General features: G+C 45.8%; 1 protein-coding gene across 1 annotated transcript in view; it reads left to right on the plus strand.

Moving 5' to 3' along the window:
- The window catches only part of TEX30 (testis expressed 30), a 292,549-nt gene that overhangs the window by 77,799 nt on the left and 197,165 nt on the right, over window positions 1-17,585 (plus strand). The window contains exon 2 of the mRNA XM_085622100.1: window positions 2,464-2,700. Coding sequence (XP_085478226.1) covers window positions 2,464-2,700 — 237 coding nt within the window. The remainder of the gene's footprint in view (window positions 1-2,463; window positions 2,701-17,585) is intronic.

Genomic DNA, 17,585 nt, shown 5'->3' on the forward strand with positions numbered 1-17,585 from the left:
ATACCAGCACAGCACCTTGTGACGTCAGTATCGCTCCTACTACTGACCCTCCCTTCACAAAATCTTATGGCAATATTATTCTGAGTTTTTCTTAAAAGTTAGTAACAACATAAAATGACAATGCTACCTTGTCCATTCCACTAAGTATTCACTTTTCAAAGAGATTTTCTTACACTACAAGCAATAATAACATCCAGCGTTCACTTTTCTGTCAAGCTCCGGAATTACCTATCGGCTCCCCTCAAGATCGCACCGAGGTATCACAAGAGGGTCTCTTGAGGATGTATGATGTTACAACGCATACATTTACATCGCGGTACATTACATCGCGGTTTTGACAACGCAAGTCGTTACAACGACTTGCGTTGGAGGGCGCTGGACTTAGGAGTAGTATAATTTACTATTCCAACTCCAGTCTACGTACAGTAGGGAAGGTGTTGGATAGTAAATTATACTATTCCTTGTCCTAGAGCGCCATCTAGCGCAAGTCGTCGTAACGACTTGCGTTGTAAAAACCGCGATGTAATGGCATCGCGATGTAATCCCCGCGTTGTAAACGATGTTTCCCGTCTCTTGACGTACAAAGAGGGTTGTCCTGTTACTGATCTCTTCTTCCCTTACCAGAGTTCCAAATACAGTGACCCTTCACTATCACAATCTTTCCTTTTTCACACAAAAATTTCCCTAAACATAATACTGACAGCCCTACCTAGCTTTTCAGCATTATCACAACAGACAAGGTACTTCTGCAGTGTAATTTCTTTACCACACTCTTCAAATTCCTTCCTAGGATTCCTCAGGCACCTTCTGTACCTGTACTCTTAGACAACATATAAACAAGAACACTGACTCTTTAGGTTAAAATCCTATAACGAGTATTCAGTAACTATTACCTAATCAATAATTAACCATCGCTCTGCTACCAAGTAACTGATCCAGCGCAAACCCAATATATTGGACAGGGACGAGCATTCAATAATTTCATGTACTGTGGCCCATACACATACACCCAAATTGTCCCTGTTGCGCTGTGGTCAAGTTAGCGTTTCTTCACATACAATACATAGTCATTAATTTACACAAATTCTCATTTCATCACCTCGGGTCAATTCATCATCCACTTGATCGATGGGTCAATTAGCTGATTAATTGAAGGTCAATAGTCATTTCAAATCATTGACAGACGCAAATAACCACAACTTTCTTGTAAATTGTTAAATTTTATCTAACTTAATGCATAAATTCGGGAAAACACCTCATGAGAGAGAATACAATCTAACAATTAACCTAGCAAGTAATCAATCTCAACAAATACATTGTCGCGTGGAGGGGATAGATGAAGAGACATCAGACAATAATCATCAATTCAAATTCTCAATTCGCAAAGATAGAAGAAATGACAAAAGCACAAAACATTGAATTTCTCGAGTTATCAAAGATACCAACCCAAGGAAATAAGAACGTAAAAAACCACCACCCTGGCCTAGGTAGCGGCAAAGGACCCCTGACCACAGTGTCAGGGATCAAAGTCTTAAGATCAGGATAAAGACAGGACTGGATCAACTAGGCCTCTCTGCAACCCGACAATCAGCAACGCTCCCTCACTTTCCCGTCTCCCTCAAAGGTCTCGTAACCGCAACCAGACAGCACCACCAACATCGACGACAACTACTACCCCCACCCCTAAGTTGGTTAAAACGAGGGGTGGATGGTCACTTTACATTAGATCATGTTTCTTTAACTATCCCATTGTTCATTTTCGTTTCCCACCTATTTAATATACATCCCTAATCTCTCATGAGGAAAATTTTACAGGATGAGGACAACGTTTATACATTTTATAAATTCGCAGACTTTCACCCGGGAGACAAGAATTTGGCTGCACGTCAAGCGTCATGTCCTTCACCGCATCACACTCTTTCAGCAGGCTTTCCACAATGTCACGTGCTTTGTGCGCGCTGCAAGTTTCACTCATCACAGTTTGGTCAAGTTTAAAAACATGGCGACTTGTCCATTTACTAAAAGAACTGAAAACAGACATTTATTAATAATGTGGTAATGAAACGTTCACTGTTAACCACCCTCTTTCACCTAGATCCACGTTAGCAGTTATTCCAGCAAAGCATAGGTAAAAATAATGTTATTTAGCCTTACTTAAGCATCACATGACATGCCTTTTAGGGCACAATTGCACACAGTTTGCAGTGCAAGCACTCATAATATATTCTACTCACCATATTATTACATCTTCGATTATTTATGTTTGGTTAAGATTAATTTTCATGCGATTTGCAAAGCGGTTTACCCTCATGTAATGTATGGGTGCACATTAGTATTCTATCTACTTAACATTAGTATATGTTATGGGGGTACTCAACAAGAGCAGGTTTCTTCTCGAATCCCCGCTCCATCAGTGTATTTGGTGTTTTTTTCCCCTTATGACGTGATCTTTTGTAATTTTAGGAAAAAGTCAAACTGATTTTCGGAGAGAAATATCTTGATGCAGTGTATTCCATCCCAGTCAAGCAGCAAGCCCCGGTGTATGGAGCTATTCTTACTCATGGAGCTGGAGGAGATATGAATTCTCAACATTTGGCGTCTCTTGCATCATACTTGGCAGCTCATGGGATTCTGTGTCTCAGATTCACCTGTAAAGGACCGAACCTAGTGTATAGAACAAAAGTGTATAAAGAAGCATTGGTAAGATCAATTTTTACATGGTTTTAATTGGATTAAGGATGTCCTTTATATCAGACGTTGGTAAAGATCATACAATAGTCTACTAAGAAAATTTCCCATAGGAACATACAGACTCATCCAGGTTTACTGACTAGATCGTTATAGTTCTTATGTGCCTATTGCTGCTGTGCATTGGGAGTAGGCAGGGACAAGATGCCCATTCCTCTTGCTTGTTGCATTTAAAATGACAATATGCAGAGCTCAGAAGTTTCCGAGCTCCACCCCTAAGTAGAAGATTGATAGTGTTTTTTATTTACTTTACTTGTAGATCAAATGTACAATGGTATAACAGGGCTTCAAAAACTAGAACGTGGTGGGAAAAACAGCACTGGATATAGTACTCTCGCTTGGAACCAGGGAATTTTACAACTGTAAACAAGGCCTTTGATCCAGTTGAAGACCTTGCTCTGGCCCCAGTATCGTTAACATTTGAAAAAGACACACTTATTCAGTAGAAGGATTTATATATATTTATTTTCTGCTGCTTTTAAAATCCTCGTAGCCTTAGAGCAACCTGAATCAAACCATCTAGGACTAGGAGGAGTAGGGTTAGTGACCGGGCACGACAAAAGCACTTTTGTTTTTTTTGTGATACGCCCAAAAGCCTCTAGAATTGACGAGTCAGTGGGGGTGGGATCTAGACAAGTGTCAAAATCCTGAGCACAGCTACGAAACAGGGAGTACTTAAAACTGACAGGCTCAACCATTGCCCACCTGAGACGCCTACCTTGATCAGAGAGGGAAAGAATACCACGAGGCTCCTGAATGCGAGATAGGATAGGCATCCGACAACTCATGATAATAGAGACCTTGTTATGGTCGCTAAAAACAGTATGAGAAATATTAAAACAAGACATCAACAGCAAAAGAGAAGCTGAAACAAAAATAAAATCTATGATAGTAAGTTTTGTGTACCCAAATTACATTTTGGAAAACAGGAAAAATTGTGCCAACAGCCCAGCAGTGATATGTCGCATGGGGCTATGACTGGATTATGATCTGAACTAATTTCACCCCAATATTACTGCCTTGGGTGTGGATGCACTGTATTCCAGGACCTCTCTTCATAATTTATTGGAATTGAAAAACCTTGTGCTGCTTATTTTTGCTATTTTAAGGGTCCTTTTGTTTCCTTTGAGATTGTGTGTAAGCGCGTTTTGACCCCTTCAATTTGAGAGGTCTCCTCAGGACAGGGGCAGGGTGTGATGCATCTGGAGGGGAGGAAAAACTAGTGTCTTACTTTGCTCTTTTTACAGTGTTACAGCTTCAGAAGAAAAATGGTTAACAGTGGGAGGGGTCCAGAAGAGGGAAGGATAAGGGAGTCTTGAAAATTACTTAAGATTAATGGAAACCCTGCCAAAATACTGATGGAGTAGTAGTGGGAGAATTCACAGGATTCTGGTTCCTTTGGGCACAAATTGTGAGAAATAAATAAGTATCAGCAAAAAGTGACACAAATGTGAAATGCTGTGCAGTCTCCTTGTACCTGGAGTACGTACTTTGCTGGAGTATGTTATATGTAGTTGAGCTATCAAAAAAAAGCATTGATTATTACATAGGGTTTACATAGCAGCTCTTTGATTAAAAAAGTGTCCGGACACTGTGGTGAGTGCACCTTGTTTACAAGCGTATCTTTGCTTTGAAAGATTTCTTTGAGGTTGCTTTGGGTAAACAAAATGTAATTAGCGCTTTGTCAGCAAATTAGATACAACGCCATCTTGTACCTATTCTACCTCAATTGGGCCTACTTGTAGTTTGCTGTATCTGTCGAAGAGGGAGTTCTTTTCAGTCACTGTGTGGAAATGTGCCTAGGGTCACCCTCTTGTCCACGGATCCAAAGACTAACAAAATAGAGATCAACACTGGAGTTGGAGTAAATAACAAGTTTATTAATCATTCATGAGTGGGACCACGTCCACACAACACTCTCAAGTGTTGCAGGAGGTAGTACACTGAATTCAAAAACCAACGTCCCTTTTATACCATTTTGTTGCAATGTAAGCACGTGAACAGAAATAGCTATCAGCAAACAAGGGCAGATAGATAACTACGTAGTCAGCAAAGTGGGCGGGAGAGCAGGAATGCTTATGGCAGCAGTAAATGGTCGACAGTTAACATCTGAGACCAGGTGCACTGGCAGCTACAAACCCCCAGCACGTACACTGCTTAGCCATGTCAGGAGGTCAACCAAAATACATATCACAAGCAGAGTGAAAAAGACAATCAGCAGAGGAAGAAAACTAAATTCTTTGTCTTTTATCAAGTATAATTATGAGGGATGAACCTGGCTCTTTTCATGCATGTTTCAATAGTTTCTTCAGATACCCATTATAGGGCAGTTTTTCTTATAGATGGTCTGAATGTATGAAATACCTTTCTTTACTTGAGCAATTTTTATGGATCCTCAAAAAATGGGCATAAGTTAAGTTGTCTGCCAAACTTCTTTGGTGGAAACTATCACATGGCAGATTGTTCCCTGCAGTCAATGTTGTATACAGTGGGATTACTAGGTGCCTGTCTTCTGTGGTTACTGGAACATCTAGAACGTTGATTTTGTATGGTCGGTGGTCATGTTAAATTTGATACATGGAGATGTCATTCAGCCACTGTGTGAATTGCTGTATAGTTCATTTGAGTTTTGCAGCCCATATAAAGAATATATCTTTACATTGGTACCAACTAGCAGCATATAAGCCATTGGATTATTGTTAAATATTAATTGTTCTTCATATTCTACCACATAGAGAATTGCCATCTCCTGTGTGAAGGGAAACCATTGCACTACTCTTGGTTTGTATGTAGTAGTTACCATAAAATAGGAAAAAATCATTGTCAGTGCAATCTTGGCCAAGGTTGGAATAAATATGACAGTACCTGGTGAGGTCTTTCTCTTTTGTCAAGCAAAAGCTGAATGATTTCTGAAGCTTTTTCCTGGGGGATATTTGTGTAGAGGGAACCTCCAACTAATGAGACCAAATTTGGCTTTCCCAGTTAAATGTAATCCCTTCAATATGCTTAGTAAAGTCAGCTGCACTTTGAATGTAAGATTTTGTGATTTTTGGGAATGGCTTTTAAGGAAAATGGGTTATTAGTTCAGGATAGTTAGTACCTACCTCAGCTAATAACCACCACAATCCTTGTCAGGATGAACCACTAACTGAGCTCAGGATCTCTACCCCCTGTTAGCTATTGCATAGAGGAGACAGGCTTAACTTGGATGCAAGGTGTAAAGTATTTATGGAGTACTAAAACAGTAATCAATTTGAAATGCAAAAAAGTAAAAATCTTAGAACAAAGGAGAAGAGTAACATTTTATAAACAAAATGTCACCAAAACTACAAAAATCCAATAAGTTGAACTGAAGATATAAAATATAAAATTTTAAACTCTTAAAGTAGAGATAGCACCAAAAAGTACAAAGTGCCAATGGTAGTCAATAGTCACAGTAAAACAGGACCTAATCACTAATCAAGTTTGTCTTAGTTAAAGATTTTTCCTCCTGATTTAAGTCCTTTATGCCCTATCTGCCACAGGACTGTTCTTCTAAAGTCCAGCAGGAGGCACTTAGAGGCTCACAGGGTGACAGACAGAGACCAGCAGGAGGGTCCGTCCTGTTGCCACTGGTCAGCTGGGCGGTTGCAGAAAAAGGCTTCTTGTAGCTTGTTGTGCACTTCTGGCTTTAAATGAAAGTCAGTCTTATGACCCTTTCTAGTCCACTTCTTTGTCATGGGTACAAGTAAGTGCGCAGGTAAAGTCTTCTAGATTCTTCTCAGGTCTCAGACAACAGGTTCAGTCCTCTTAACTTCCGCAGGTCCAGAAGTGTTCTATAGGGGGTGCCTAGAGGTGCCACATTTATGCCTGGCAGAAGCTAATGGGGATGCCTAAACCAATAGGGTAAACGATCCCGGGCTAACCCTATCCACGTTGAGCATTTTCAAGATGGTTCAAAGTCTTCATCCACACTAAACTTGGGCTCAGAGGGTTAGGGGTGTGCAATTGGTGTGTACTATGGTAATCCTAGTGTCCTTAAACACACACTAAAGGTGATTGGAGGAATGCTTATAATGTGTCTAACCACTGGCAATCGCTCAGGGTAGCATCCCACTCCATCTTTCTTTTGCTCACCATTCAACCTTTTTTGACCCAGCCATATGCAAATCAGTCTTGATCCTGCTCCTTGTGGTAACAGTCCAGCAGAAATGCTAGGACAGGTCCTCACCAAACTAAAACACAAGCAACCTAGTGCTGGTTTCGCCCTAACAAGGGCTCATTAGATAGGTATAGTTTGGTTTCATTGGCACCGGGAGCACAGGACGCACATCTGGGCATATCTTTGCCACTTAGGGTGGTACATCAAACACACAAAAGGTGTTGGGAGGAATGTTTGCAATTTGCCTAACCACTGTCATTTGCTCCGGGCAGCATCCCGACCCATTGTTGGCAATGGGTCGGGACAAGCTGGAGGTTAGATAAGATGTCAAGGTGAATTCTCCCTCCCAAACCTCCTAGTGAAAAGAAAGTCTGCATTGCCATTTCTCTGCTTTCTTCTGGTGGTGCGCTCTAGGATTTTCCTGTTTGAATGCACACCCTGTTACAATAAGGTTTCATGGGGTTTTTATCTCATAAAGAATTGCAAATCACTTCGTATTCACTAGAGCTTGAAAAATACGAATCTGGTGCTTGATTGTATTGGGCGGTGATGGCTCGTGTACAGTGTACATGGATATGTCTGGGCCTGGTTTAACTCCTGCTCAGCTTTTCATTCATAGTTATTTGTCTCATCAAATCTGCTTTGTAGAATTTAATGTAAATCACATTGTGCAAGTCATGGCTTTTTTAACCGTGTTGTGTGTGAAGTAAAGTGAGATGTGCGCTGTCTCAGAAGGGATTTAACAGCAAGAGCTGCCGACGTTAGAACCTGGGAAGCAGGTTTTGAGCCTCAGCTCCATATCCTGTGATTCTGGGCAAATCACATAATACCTAAACCTTAAAAATGTGTAATGTGCAGCTTTCATGGAAAACACCTAGTACTCTTTTATGTGCCCTAATTCTGCTTTGCCTAGTTCGTGTTGTATAGATCTACCAGGTGCAGGAAGACGACAAACACATCCACTCGTATGGAGTGCTTGTTCGGTAATGGTTTTTAAAAAGTACCGGCAGAATGAATAGCCAGTGGAAGGACATTGGCCAGTGACCGGAAGGAGAACTTTGTTCTAATGCCACGCCACAGCAGGGACAGCAAAAGCAGAGCAGGAAGTGAAAGTAAATTAGAACGATGTTGGGATCAACAAATGGTAAGTTCAGGTAAGCATTGGGTTGTTTCTAATCCCTTTTTAAGATTTGTTTTTTAAAAATACAAAAGACTTCACAAGCGCTGTGTAGGCGAAATCTAAAAATGACGTGCCTGCCTGCAGCGCCTCTCCTCTCCAGCCATATTTTTACTAGTTGAGAGCTGAAACTGGGTCTGATGTTTCCGCCCACAGGTAGTATTGCTGGGTTATATTCAATGCCACTCCAGTCTCCCCTTTCATTACCGCTTCACCATATTCTTAATGAAGGTGGGCTTCAGTAGAAATTAAAAGTATTGCCAAGCTGTAACGCACGCCACCCCAGTCTCCACTTTCAGTACCGCTTCTTACTTATGTCTACTCCCCCTCCAGGCGTATAGGCCATCAACCAGGACCTTCCAGCCATCTTTGTTCTGGGCTTTTCTTTCAATCTGACTCCAGGTGTAATCCTTCTCCTTGCAGTCAACCTTGAGGCCTTGGCGCCAGATGTTTCTTGGCCTTCTTCTTTTCCTTTTCCCTGGAGGGTTCCAAGTCAAGGCTTGCCTGCAGGTGTTTGATGTGGGCGTTTGGAGGGTGTGACCTATCCAGCCCCAGCATCTTTTCATTAAAAAAAAATCTTTTTATAGTACATTTTCTAATTACGTTTTACATCTCATAACTCTGACTGCTAGTCATAAACATATCGAGCAAGTTACCATAGCACAGTGTGGTGCATCTACACCAGTACCAGATCAAGCTTGTACATGAACGTGGATGTCTGTGAGTAGCTGTGAGTAGCTGTGATGCCGAGTCAAATGCGCCTAAGTATATAATTGCACAATCTATAAAGAGGAAACTTTTTGTAACAACAGTTGTTAGAACTAGGTCGCACCTGCCTCGTAGACCAGAATTAATAATGTGACAACAAAGCATGTATAGCGGTAGTCGTGGGGTTGAGGGAGTGAACTATAGTACCCATTGTGTGGTGTGTCTACCAGTTGTCGCTGAGAGGTAGTGGGAGGCAGGTGCTGTCGTGTCTTGGAGGTGTGATCAGCGTCGCTCAGGCTAGCTCATAGCTCTGCCAGGAGAGTGTCCCAGTTGCCTGAAAAGGGGTATTTGTGCAAGCCCGACATGTCCTCACGGTGCAGGGCCAAACTTAGCTTGTGCCCAGGCATCCATTGAGAGTGCCCAGGCAGAGAAAATAGGGGGGCTGGGCGACTTCCACCTGGGTGTGATTATGCATTTGGCAAGGAGGAGAGCCAGGTCTATGAACTGTGCCACTGTTTTGCTTTTCTTGGTTTGATGTATTAAGCCCAGCAGGTACACCTCCCAGGTGTGTAAAGCGGAGTGACCTGTGCAACGCGCTAAGTGCTTCGTAATTCCTATCCAGTACTGGGAGAGTGATGGGCACGACCAGAACATATGAAGGAAGTCGGCATCTGGTGTGTGATAGCGGGGGCAGACAGCGTCTGTGCGATGAAAGTAGCAGTTGCTTTTGTAGGGGGGTGAGGTAAGCTCTGTGTAGTACGTAATACTGAATGAGCCTGAAGCAAGCATTGCAGGACATTAGAGCAGGGTATGCAAGAATATTCTGCCATTCTTTATCCGTACAGGAGCGGCCCAATTCGGCATTCTAGTGCTGCTACAGTGTGGTTAGTGGTGTTGGAGAGTGTGCGCACAAGGAACCGGCTTACCATCACGTCAGGTGTCGACCCTTCCCCATTAGATGTAGGTAATGGATTGTCAGGTGCATGTCTAGTTCCTGCTCTATGTCATCCCAGGGGGAGGCCAGCATCAGCAATTAGTTCCTCCATGGAGAGAAGTGCACCATCTCGGTACAGGTCTCCCAAGCTATGCAGCCCCACGTTGTACCAGCAACCCAACTCCTGCGGAGAAGTAGCCACATCGCCCCGCAGTGTGCCAAGCAGCGCAGCGCAGGGGCATAAGGTAAAACTGATCAGGTGAAAATTAGACATCTTCTGAAGCATCGATACGCGACCTGCCCTAGGAGGGATTGAGGCAGTGACACTGTGGAATGGGTGTTAAACAAGTGTGGTATGCGGGGCAGGTTCCATGGGAGAGAGGCGCGGTGTCCTCCAGTTGGCAATCCGCCGTCCATCGGGCCACCCATTGTAGTTGGGATTCCAGGTAGTAGTGCTCAAAATAATTGTTTTCAGCCTAAGGACCAGTAGTGTGGCGTAAGCCTTATAGAATTCAAACGATAACCAATTTGGACCTGGGGTCTTGTCAGTAGCAGGTGCCCGAATGGCTTCCTGAACCTCCTAAATTCCTCTGTTAAGGTCCTCCCTTTGTTCGGGTGATATCCGAGGGAGGGTCCTGTTTGGCAGGAAGGACTCAATCTCTTCCGCAGTTGCAACAGACAACGATGTGTAGAATGAAGTATAGTGTTGCATAAATGTAGCGTGTATGTCCTTTTTGCGTGTGTATGTGGAACCCAGAGTTTACAAAGATGGACACGATGGGCTGCGGCGGCTGCTCCTGGTGGATCAGCTATGCAAGCAGCGCTTCTGCTTTGTCAGTGTCAAAGTGTGTCTTCGCTGCATAATTGAGGCATTGCAGTCTCTCTTGTAACGCAGAACTAGGTGCTCCCTGTCCGCAGCAGAGGCCTGTGCTTGTCTCTTGAGTCTGTTCTACCAGTGAGACCTTTGTCAATTCAGCAGCACATGTTTAGGGCATTGCCTACGCTCCATTCATCTCATCATCTATGATCTTTAAATGTTTCTCCGTGGAGACCTAGCTATTTGGCTGATGCCCGGTGGAGCTACCTGATAGCTATTGAGGAGATGGGCTGTGGACTTCCCCCTCGGCCGTCACCTACCCAGCCGGACATTGGGCATACTTTCCTTCGTCTCTCTGCATTATCTCCCTCCTCGTTACCCTTTTACATTACCCCCTTACCCTTCAACATGCCATGAACCAACTGATGTAACTTGTAACTGATGTATCTTCTGTAACAATGTGTAACTTGTGACTTATGTAACTTTCCTCATGTAAAGCACTCTGATACCTACGGGTCTAGCCAGCGCTATATAAAACTCAAGTAAATAAGTAAAATTGCCCGGGCAGTGTCCTCTGATCGCCACCTTGAAGGTGTTGCACTCAATCAGCCAGTAGGTGGCGGTGTCCACATTAATGTCAAAATAATCCAATCTGCAACCAGTAAGGGAGCCCTAAACTGTGGATTTTACAGTGCTGTTGCTTGCAGGCGCCATGTTGGGATGGGAGGAGGGCCGTAATCCCAGCATAAGCGCAGGAGTTGGAGATTATGATCCTAATGCGTCCTGCCAAGGTAGTCACTATGTTCAATTTGGGAATTAGATTTGACGTACTAACTAGGCGGTCTATTCAGACATGTGGGTCGTAGGCGTTAAAGTAATACGAATAGACTCTGGTGAGTGTATTGCACAGGTGCCAAATGTCGATCAGGTTCCAGTGCTGTAGCCAGCTTGTTAATACCTGAGCGTTTGAGAAGCCTGATCCAGGGAATGAACTCAGGACCCAACCCTATTTGAGCCATTACTTGATACAAGAATTGTCAAATCATCATACTATCAAAGGCCTTCTCAATGTCAGTCACCATGACAGCAGACAACCACTTATCCAAAAAGTCATTGTTCACGAGTGAAATGAGGCTCCGGATATTACACACCATATGATGCTCAGGAATAAAAAAAGCTTGATCTATATGAATCAAAGAGGGGTAGGAGTTGAGTCACAAAAATTTGACTAAGAATTTTATAGTCCACATTGACCATGGACAAAGGCCAGTAAGCACTGATATTTGTGGAAAGGCAACCAGGTTTCAGAAGAGGGATAACTAGAGCTTCACATGTAGACACCGGTAGGTGGCCTGACTTCAGAGCATCAGAGTAAAGTTCTAGTTGTTTTGGTGCCGAGCTGTCACTATATGCAGCAAAGAACTCCAGAGGCAAGCTGTCTACTCCAGGAACCTCACCACGCGCCATGTTTTTAATAGCAGTTCTAACTTCTTGTATAGTAATATGTCTCCCCAAATCATCTGCATTGTTCCGTGAAAGTACCTACAGATGACTCAGAGACGAAAACCCTCAATGTCTTGCAGTTATGGACTGGACACTGGGGCATAGAGGGATATATAGAACTCTCAAAATCTAGCGTTGATGGCGGCTTGGCTACATAAAGGTTCTTCTGTGTCAGTGTGTAGCTCCAAGGTCAAAGAACCCCTATATTTGGGATAATAAGCCACGCTAAAAGAGAAACTGTTTAATCACTATCTGCATGAGCACGAGTCAGATATTCTCTGTAATCAAAGCAGCATAGTCTCTCAACTCAGGCTGCCAGTAATTATTTTGCCTCAACCAATGGATACTTAAGAGCAGGGTTACTTGGTTTGTTGGTCAAGATTCCGAAGCACCTTTTCTTGAGCCTCTACCTCACCGACCAGTGTTCTACGCACCCCAACCACTTCTGCAATACAGCGACCACTGATCACTGTCTTAAAAGCATCCCACTCAATCAAAGGGGATGTAGCAGAGCCATCGAAAGTCCCACTTATTTGGAAAGCATCGTTCGTGTTATTCAAAACATATCGTTTGCAGTTTGTGGGGTTACACTGGGCGGCATGTTAGAGCCTGGAGGGAGAAGAACGGATGAAAGGCAGCCCTCACTGCTGGTGGATTTGGGGCCTTCGCCATCGGTGTCTGAGAGTGGGATGGAATCCCGAAATGCAGCATCTGTATGCAGCATCCTTCTCGTCTCCTGTATAACCTGCTCCACATCAGGTGAATGGGGCGTCTGGGAGGCATTCCGCGAAAGTCGGCTGCTGCGCCTCTGCAGGGCCCCACCAGCGGGTCAAGAGACTGCGGTTAGCAGCTGTGGCAAGGAGGTCTCCACGCCCAGTCCCACGCCTGTTTAGGGTCTTTAAAGAAGTGTGACATACCATCCACCTGGACCCAGAGGGGTGCCAGAAACAGGAGGGAGTACTTAAGGTTAGAGGCCCGTAGTCTGCATTTAACTTCAAGGAAAGTGCACCCTTGGCGCTGGACTACTAGTGTATAATTAAAGAAGATCACCACTCTCATATTGTCCAATACCAGGCTGTATGGCTTCCGGGCTACACAAAGCATAAGTTTCCGCTCTTTGTAATAGAGAAGACGGATCACATGTGGTCTGGTAAGGGTTCCAGAGGGTGGGGAGAATGCCGCGACTGCACACAGTGCGCCTGCTCGATCGAGAAAAAGGGGAAGAGAGCAGAAGCAGGTATGATGCTGCGGAACCATGCGCTCTCAGGAAGGCCCACTAGGAGAACATTGTTTCTGCGTAAGCATCCTTCTACGTCTTCTGCCCTCTCCTCCATTGTGCGGGCCCAGTCTTGCTGTGAGCACAGTTAGGACTGTGTCTCCTGGGCTTGTGGCTGGAGTGTCACCAATGATTGCTCTGCGTTGCAGACCTTGTCTGTTAGCTTGTGGTGGTCATCCCTCAGCAGACTGAGGTCCGTCCGTCACTGTTGCATTCATTTCATTCTCTAGGGACACACGGGACTGTAGATGCTAAAAATAGTTCCAAATTTCCCTCTTCGGAGGTAGGCTCTTTAGGACGCTTCGCGGGGTTCCCAGTCCGCAGAACAAGCGCCGGAGATGCCGAAGGGTGTGACGCTGTATGCTACATTCCAGATCGAAGAAAGCCCGTGATCGCTAGTGGTAAAACTTGTTGCAAGCATTCCCCCCACCATCTCTTGTGTGCTTGAATCTACAAATCCACTAAACCACATTATGTTTTCTTTGCAACCATTGTGGCATTCCTTTACTATGCGCAACAAACTGGTTCAACAAATCGTTCAGTGCATGATAAAAGTAATGGACCCATAGACTCTTATAGACAAATGTGTGTGTTTTTGTAAATATCAAAACAAGAAGGGGTGCAAAAAGTGAGATTAAAATGGGCTCACCATCGGGGTCCCGGACATGGGCACTATCTAGACACAACGCAGGTGGTGTACTACAGATAACGTGTGACTACTAGTCACCGCCTCCTGCCGAGACCCATGCAGTAACATTACGCCACGACAAATGTTCGTAAGAGGCGTCCAATACTCTGTATGGTAACAAAACGTGGAACCGTGAGTAATACGGTCCCCTTTGTAGACGATAGGTTAGGGTGCGCCTAAGCATGCGCACACCGCCATGGTCTCCGGTCCTGAAGAAAGCCTAGCAACTAACAATTTTTTTGATAAACAAATTTTGTTTTTATTGAAGTGACAAAATAAAGAAAATACACCATCCTTACAGTCCAACACCATACAATTCCAGGATTTAGAAAAAGAAATCAGCACCACAAGATTTACAGACATTAATAAAAGCATATGACTATAAAATTGGACATTCCCTTTATGACTAAGCCACATCCCCCAACCATTTCCCCCAAGCCCTACGATACTTCCTAGGACATCCACGAGCCTCATACATAACTTTCTCCTGCGTGGCACACCAATCCACCTCAGTCCTCCATTGTCCAACGTTCGGAGGTTCGGAGAGCTTCCAGGAGGCTGCACTGTCTCTTTTTGCAACCACCATTGCCATAGTGTAAAACAGCTTTTCGTTCCGAGACCCATCTAGCCCATCATTGATACCCAGGATCGTGTGCCTTGGGTCATGCGGAACCTCCCGCCCCAAAACCTCGGTGAGTTCCTCCTCAATCTCCCCCCAAAACCGCTCCAAGCGGGGCATACCCATACCATATGGAAAAAGTCTGCAGGATCATGACCACACCTGGCGCAAGCAGAGGTTGGGCTGAGTCTGGCCCGGTGAAGGTGCATCGGGGTGAGATATGCAGCATGTAAATAATATAGTTGCACTAAGAGCAATCTAGCAGAGGCAGTGACCGTCCTAGAAGCCATAAGGGCGTCATGCCAATCCTCCTCGTCCAAGGTGCCCACCCTACCCTCCCATTGAGCCCGCAGTCGGTCCAAGGAAGTGGGGGTATTGTTGATAAGTGTACGATAGATGCGGGAGATGCCACCCCTCCCCAGGTCACCGAACATTATCTGAGCCTCAGGATGGCTGTGATCAGGAAGACGTGTGCCAATCGCAAGGTGGGTGTGAAGGGGGTGGCGTAACTGCAAATACCTATAGAATTGTGACTGGTGCGAGGAATACCTGTTTTGAAGGTCACTAAGGGTCCGCATGTGATCCCCCACCCACACATCGCCTAGCTGTGAAATGCCTATAAGATCCCAGCTCTAAAACCCTGTAATGCACTGACTTCTTTGAGCCAGGTCCCCACCCACAAGGGTGTACATTGGGTCAGTGTGTGTGTCCATTTGGTATGTCGCAGTGCAGCCCGCCAGGCCAGCAACCCAGAGCGCGTTACCTCTGGTAAGCGGGTGGAATAGGGGCCCCTTATAGTATAGCCTGAATCTTGGCGAAGCCCAACTCTCCGACCTCGAGCCTGTATGCCGGATCGGACCAACCCCCGTTGAACCAATCGTGTATGGAGAGAAGCCACGCGGCCAAATAATACAAATAAAGGTGGGTCATCCCCAAACCCCCATCGAATGAGGGGATCCTACAGACGTTGAGTGCCAATCGGGTCCTACATTTTCCCCATAAAAACTTGCTGGCTATGCTATCGAGTTCACGGAACCAGGCTCTGGGAAAGCCGACGGGGGTATTTTGTAATACATAGAGGAAGCGGGGTAGCACCATCATTTTCAATAGGGCGACCCTCCCCATGGGATTCAGGGGCAATGGCTGCCACTTCTGGAGGTCTGCCTTAACCTGTTTCACCAGTGGGGCAACGTTGAGGGCCCAGCTGAGCTCAGGGAGCAAGGTCATCCAAATCCCCAAGTATTTGAAGGATTGACGGTAAAGAGGAATGTTGGATTGCCAGTCGAAACATTCGCGGGACAGGTGGAGGGGAACCAAGGCTGACTTATCCGGGTTAAGCCTGAGGCCCGAAGCCCGTTCAAAGAGGTGTAGAATGCGGAGGCAATGGGGGCCTGACCTGGCGGGATCTGCCAAATAGATGAGGAGGTCATCCGCATAGAGTGCAATCTTGTCTGGGTCGGTGTTGGGCCACTCCCATCCCTGCATACGCTTGCACAACCGCATCATGGATGCCAAGGGCTCCATCACCAAGGCGAAAAGCAGGGGGGGATAGGGGACAACTCTGTTATGTTCCTTTACGAACCAAGAAGGGCTCAGACAGAACCCCATTACCAAGACTCGGACGCAGGGGGAGGCGTAAAGAACTTTAACTATGGCACGAAAATGGGGACCGAGTCCCATCATAACAAGAACGTCCTCTAGGAACCCCCAATCCACCGAGTCAAAGGCCTTTTCAAAGTCCACCAGAAGAATCGCAAGATAGGGAGTGAGAAGATGACGGTGTGCCAGAGCAACTTGCAGCCTACGAAGACAATGCCTAGTGCCATTGGTCGGGGTGGACCAGCGTGATCAAGTGGGGTTTAAGTCGTCAGGCAAGGATCGTGGCGAACAATTTAATCTCTGTGTTGATGAGGGAGATGGGACGGTAGTCCGCGCACCGTGGTGAGGGTGGTTGGGACTTGGGGAGAACCACAATGGTGGCCATATCTGTCTCCTGCAGAAAGGAACCCTTTTCAATAGCCTCCTGAAACAACCCCACCAAATGCAGAGTGAGAATGTCCCGATAATGCATGTAGTACTCTTGAGGGAGGCCGTCTGGGCCCGGTGTCTTGCCGGAGGAAACCAGGGCAATCGCTCCCTCTATCTCCTCACGCGTGATGGGGCGATCAAGGTCTTTCTGGCTAATGGGGTCTAAGTTGGGGAGGAGGCCACCCTCGACCTCCAACATACCAGTTAGTGTAAGGGATGGGGATCGGGCCGCGTAGAGTTGCTGATAATAGGCAGCAAAGGCACGGGCCATCCCGTCTGGGGAACGGCACACCAAGCCATCCTGTGCCATGACCTCGGGAATTATGCAGTTTGCCCTAGGGTATGTGGTGAGGCGATGGAGGAGCGAACCATTCTTGTCGCCCCAGCCGTACACCCTGGCCACGGATGAACACCAAAGGAGTTTGGCCGCCTCCAGCGACAACTGCTTGATTTCTGACCGGAGCCGGGCAAGGAATCTGGCTTCAGGGGCGTCTGTAGACTGAGCAGAGGTCCGCTCGAGGCGCAAGGCTTGTGCATCACGACTGGTAATCTGTTCTGCCTGGGCTTGCCGCTTACGTTTGAGCTGGCTTTTGGCGGTCCCCCTAAATGTGACTTTGCCCGCCTCCCACAGAACGCCCAGGGAGGAAACGGATCCGTCGTTAGAGAGAAAGTATTGTTTATGTTCTTGACCCACCACCTTCCGCAACTCCCTGTCTTGGAGGAACCAGGCATTAAGTCTCCATGTCTGCCGCATGAAGGCGGGACGAGGGCCCGCGCAAATCATTACCGGAGAGTGATCCGAGATACCGCGTGGGAGGATGGCGACGTCCTGAACCGTAAGGCAATCTGTTGATGGAACGAAAATGGCGTCAATGCGTGCTTGCGTGTGATGCGCTGCCGAAGTGTGTGTGAACTGCTTAGAATGCGGGTGCCATATACGCCAATT

This window comes from Triturus cristatus, chromosome 8, assembly GCF_964204655.1.
Source record: "Triturus cristatus chromosome 8, aTriCri1.1, whole genome shotgun sequence".
NCBI lineage: Eukaryota > Metazoa > Chordata > Amphibia > Caudata > Salamandridae > Triturus > Triturus cristatus.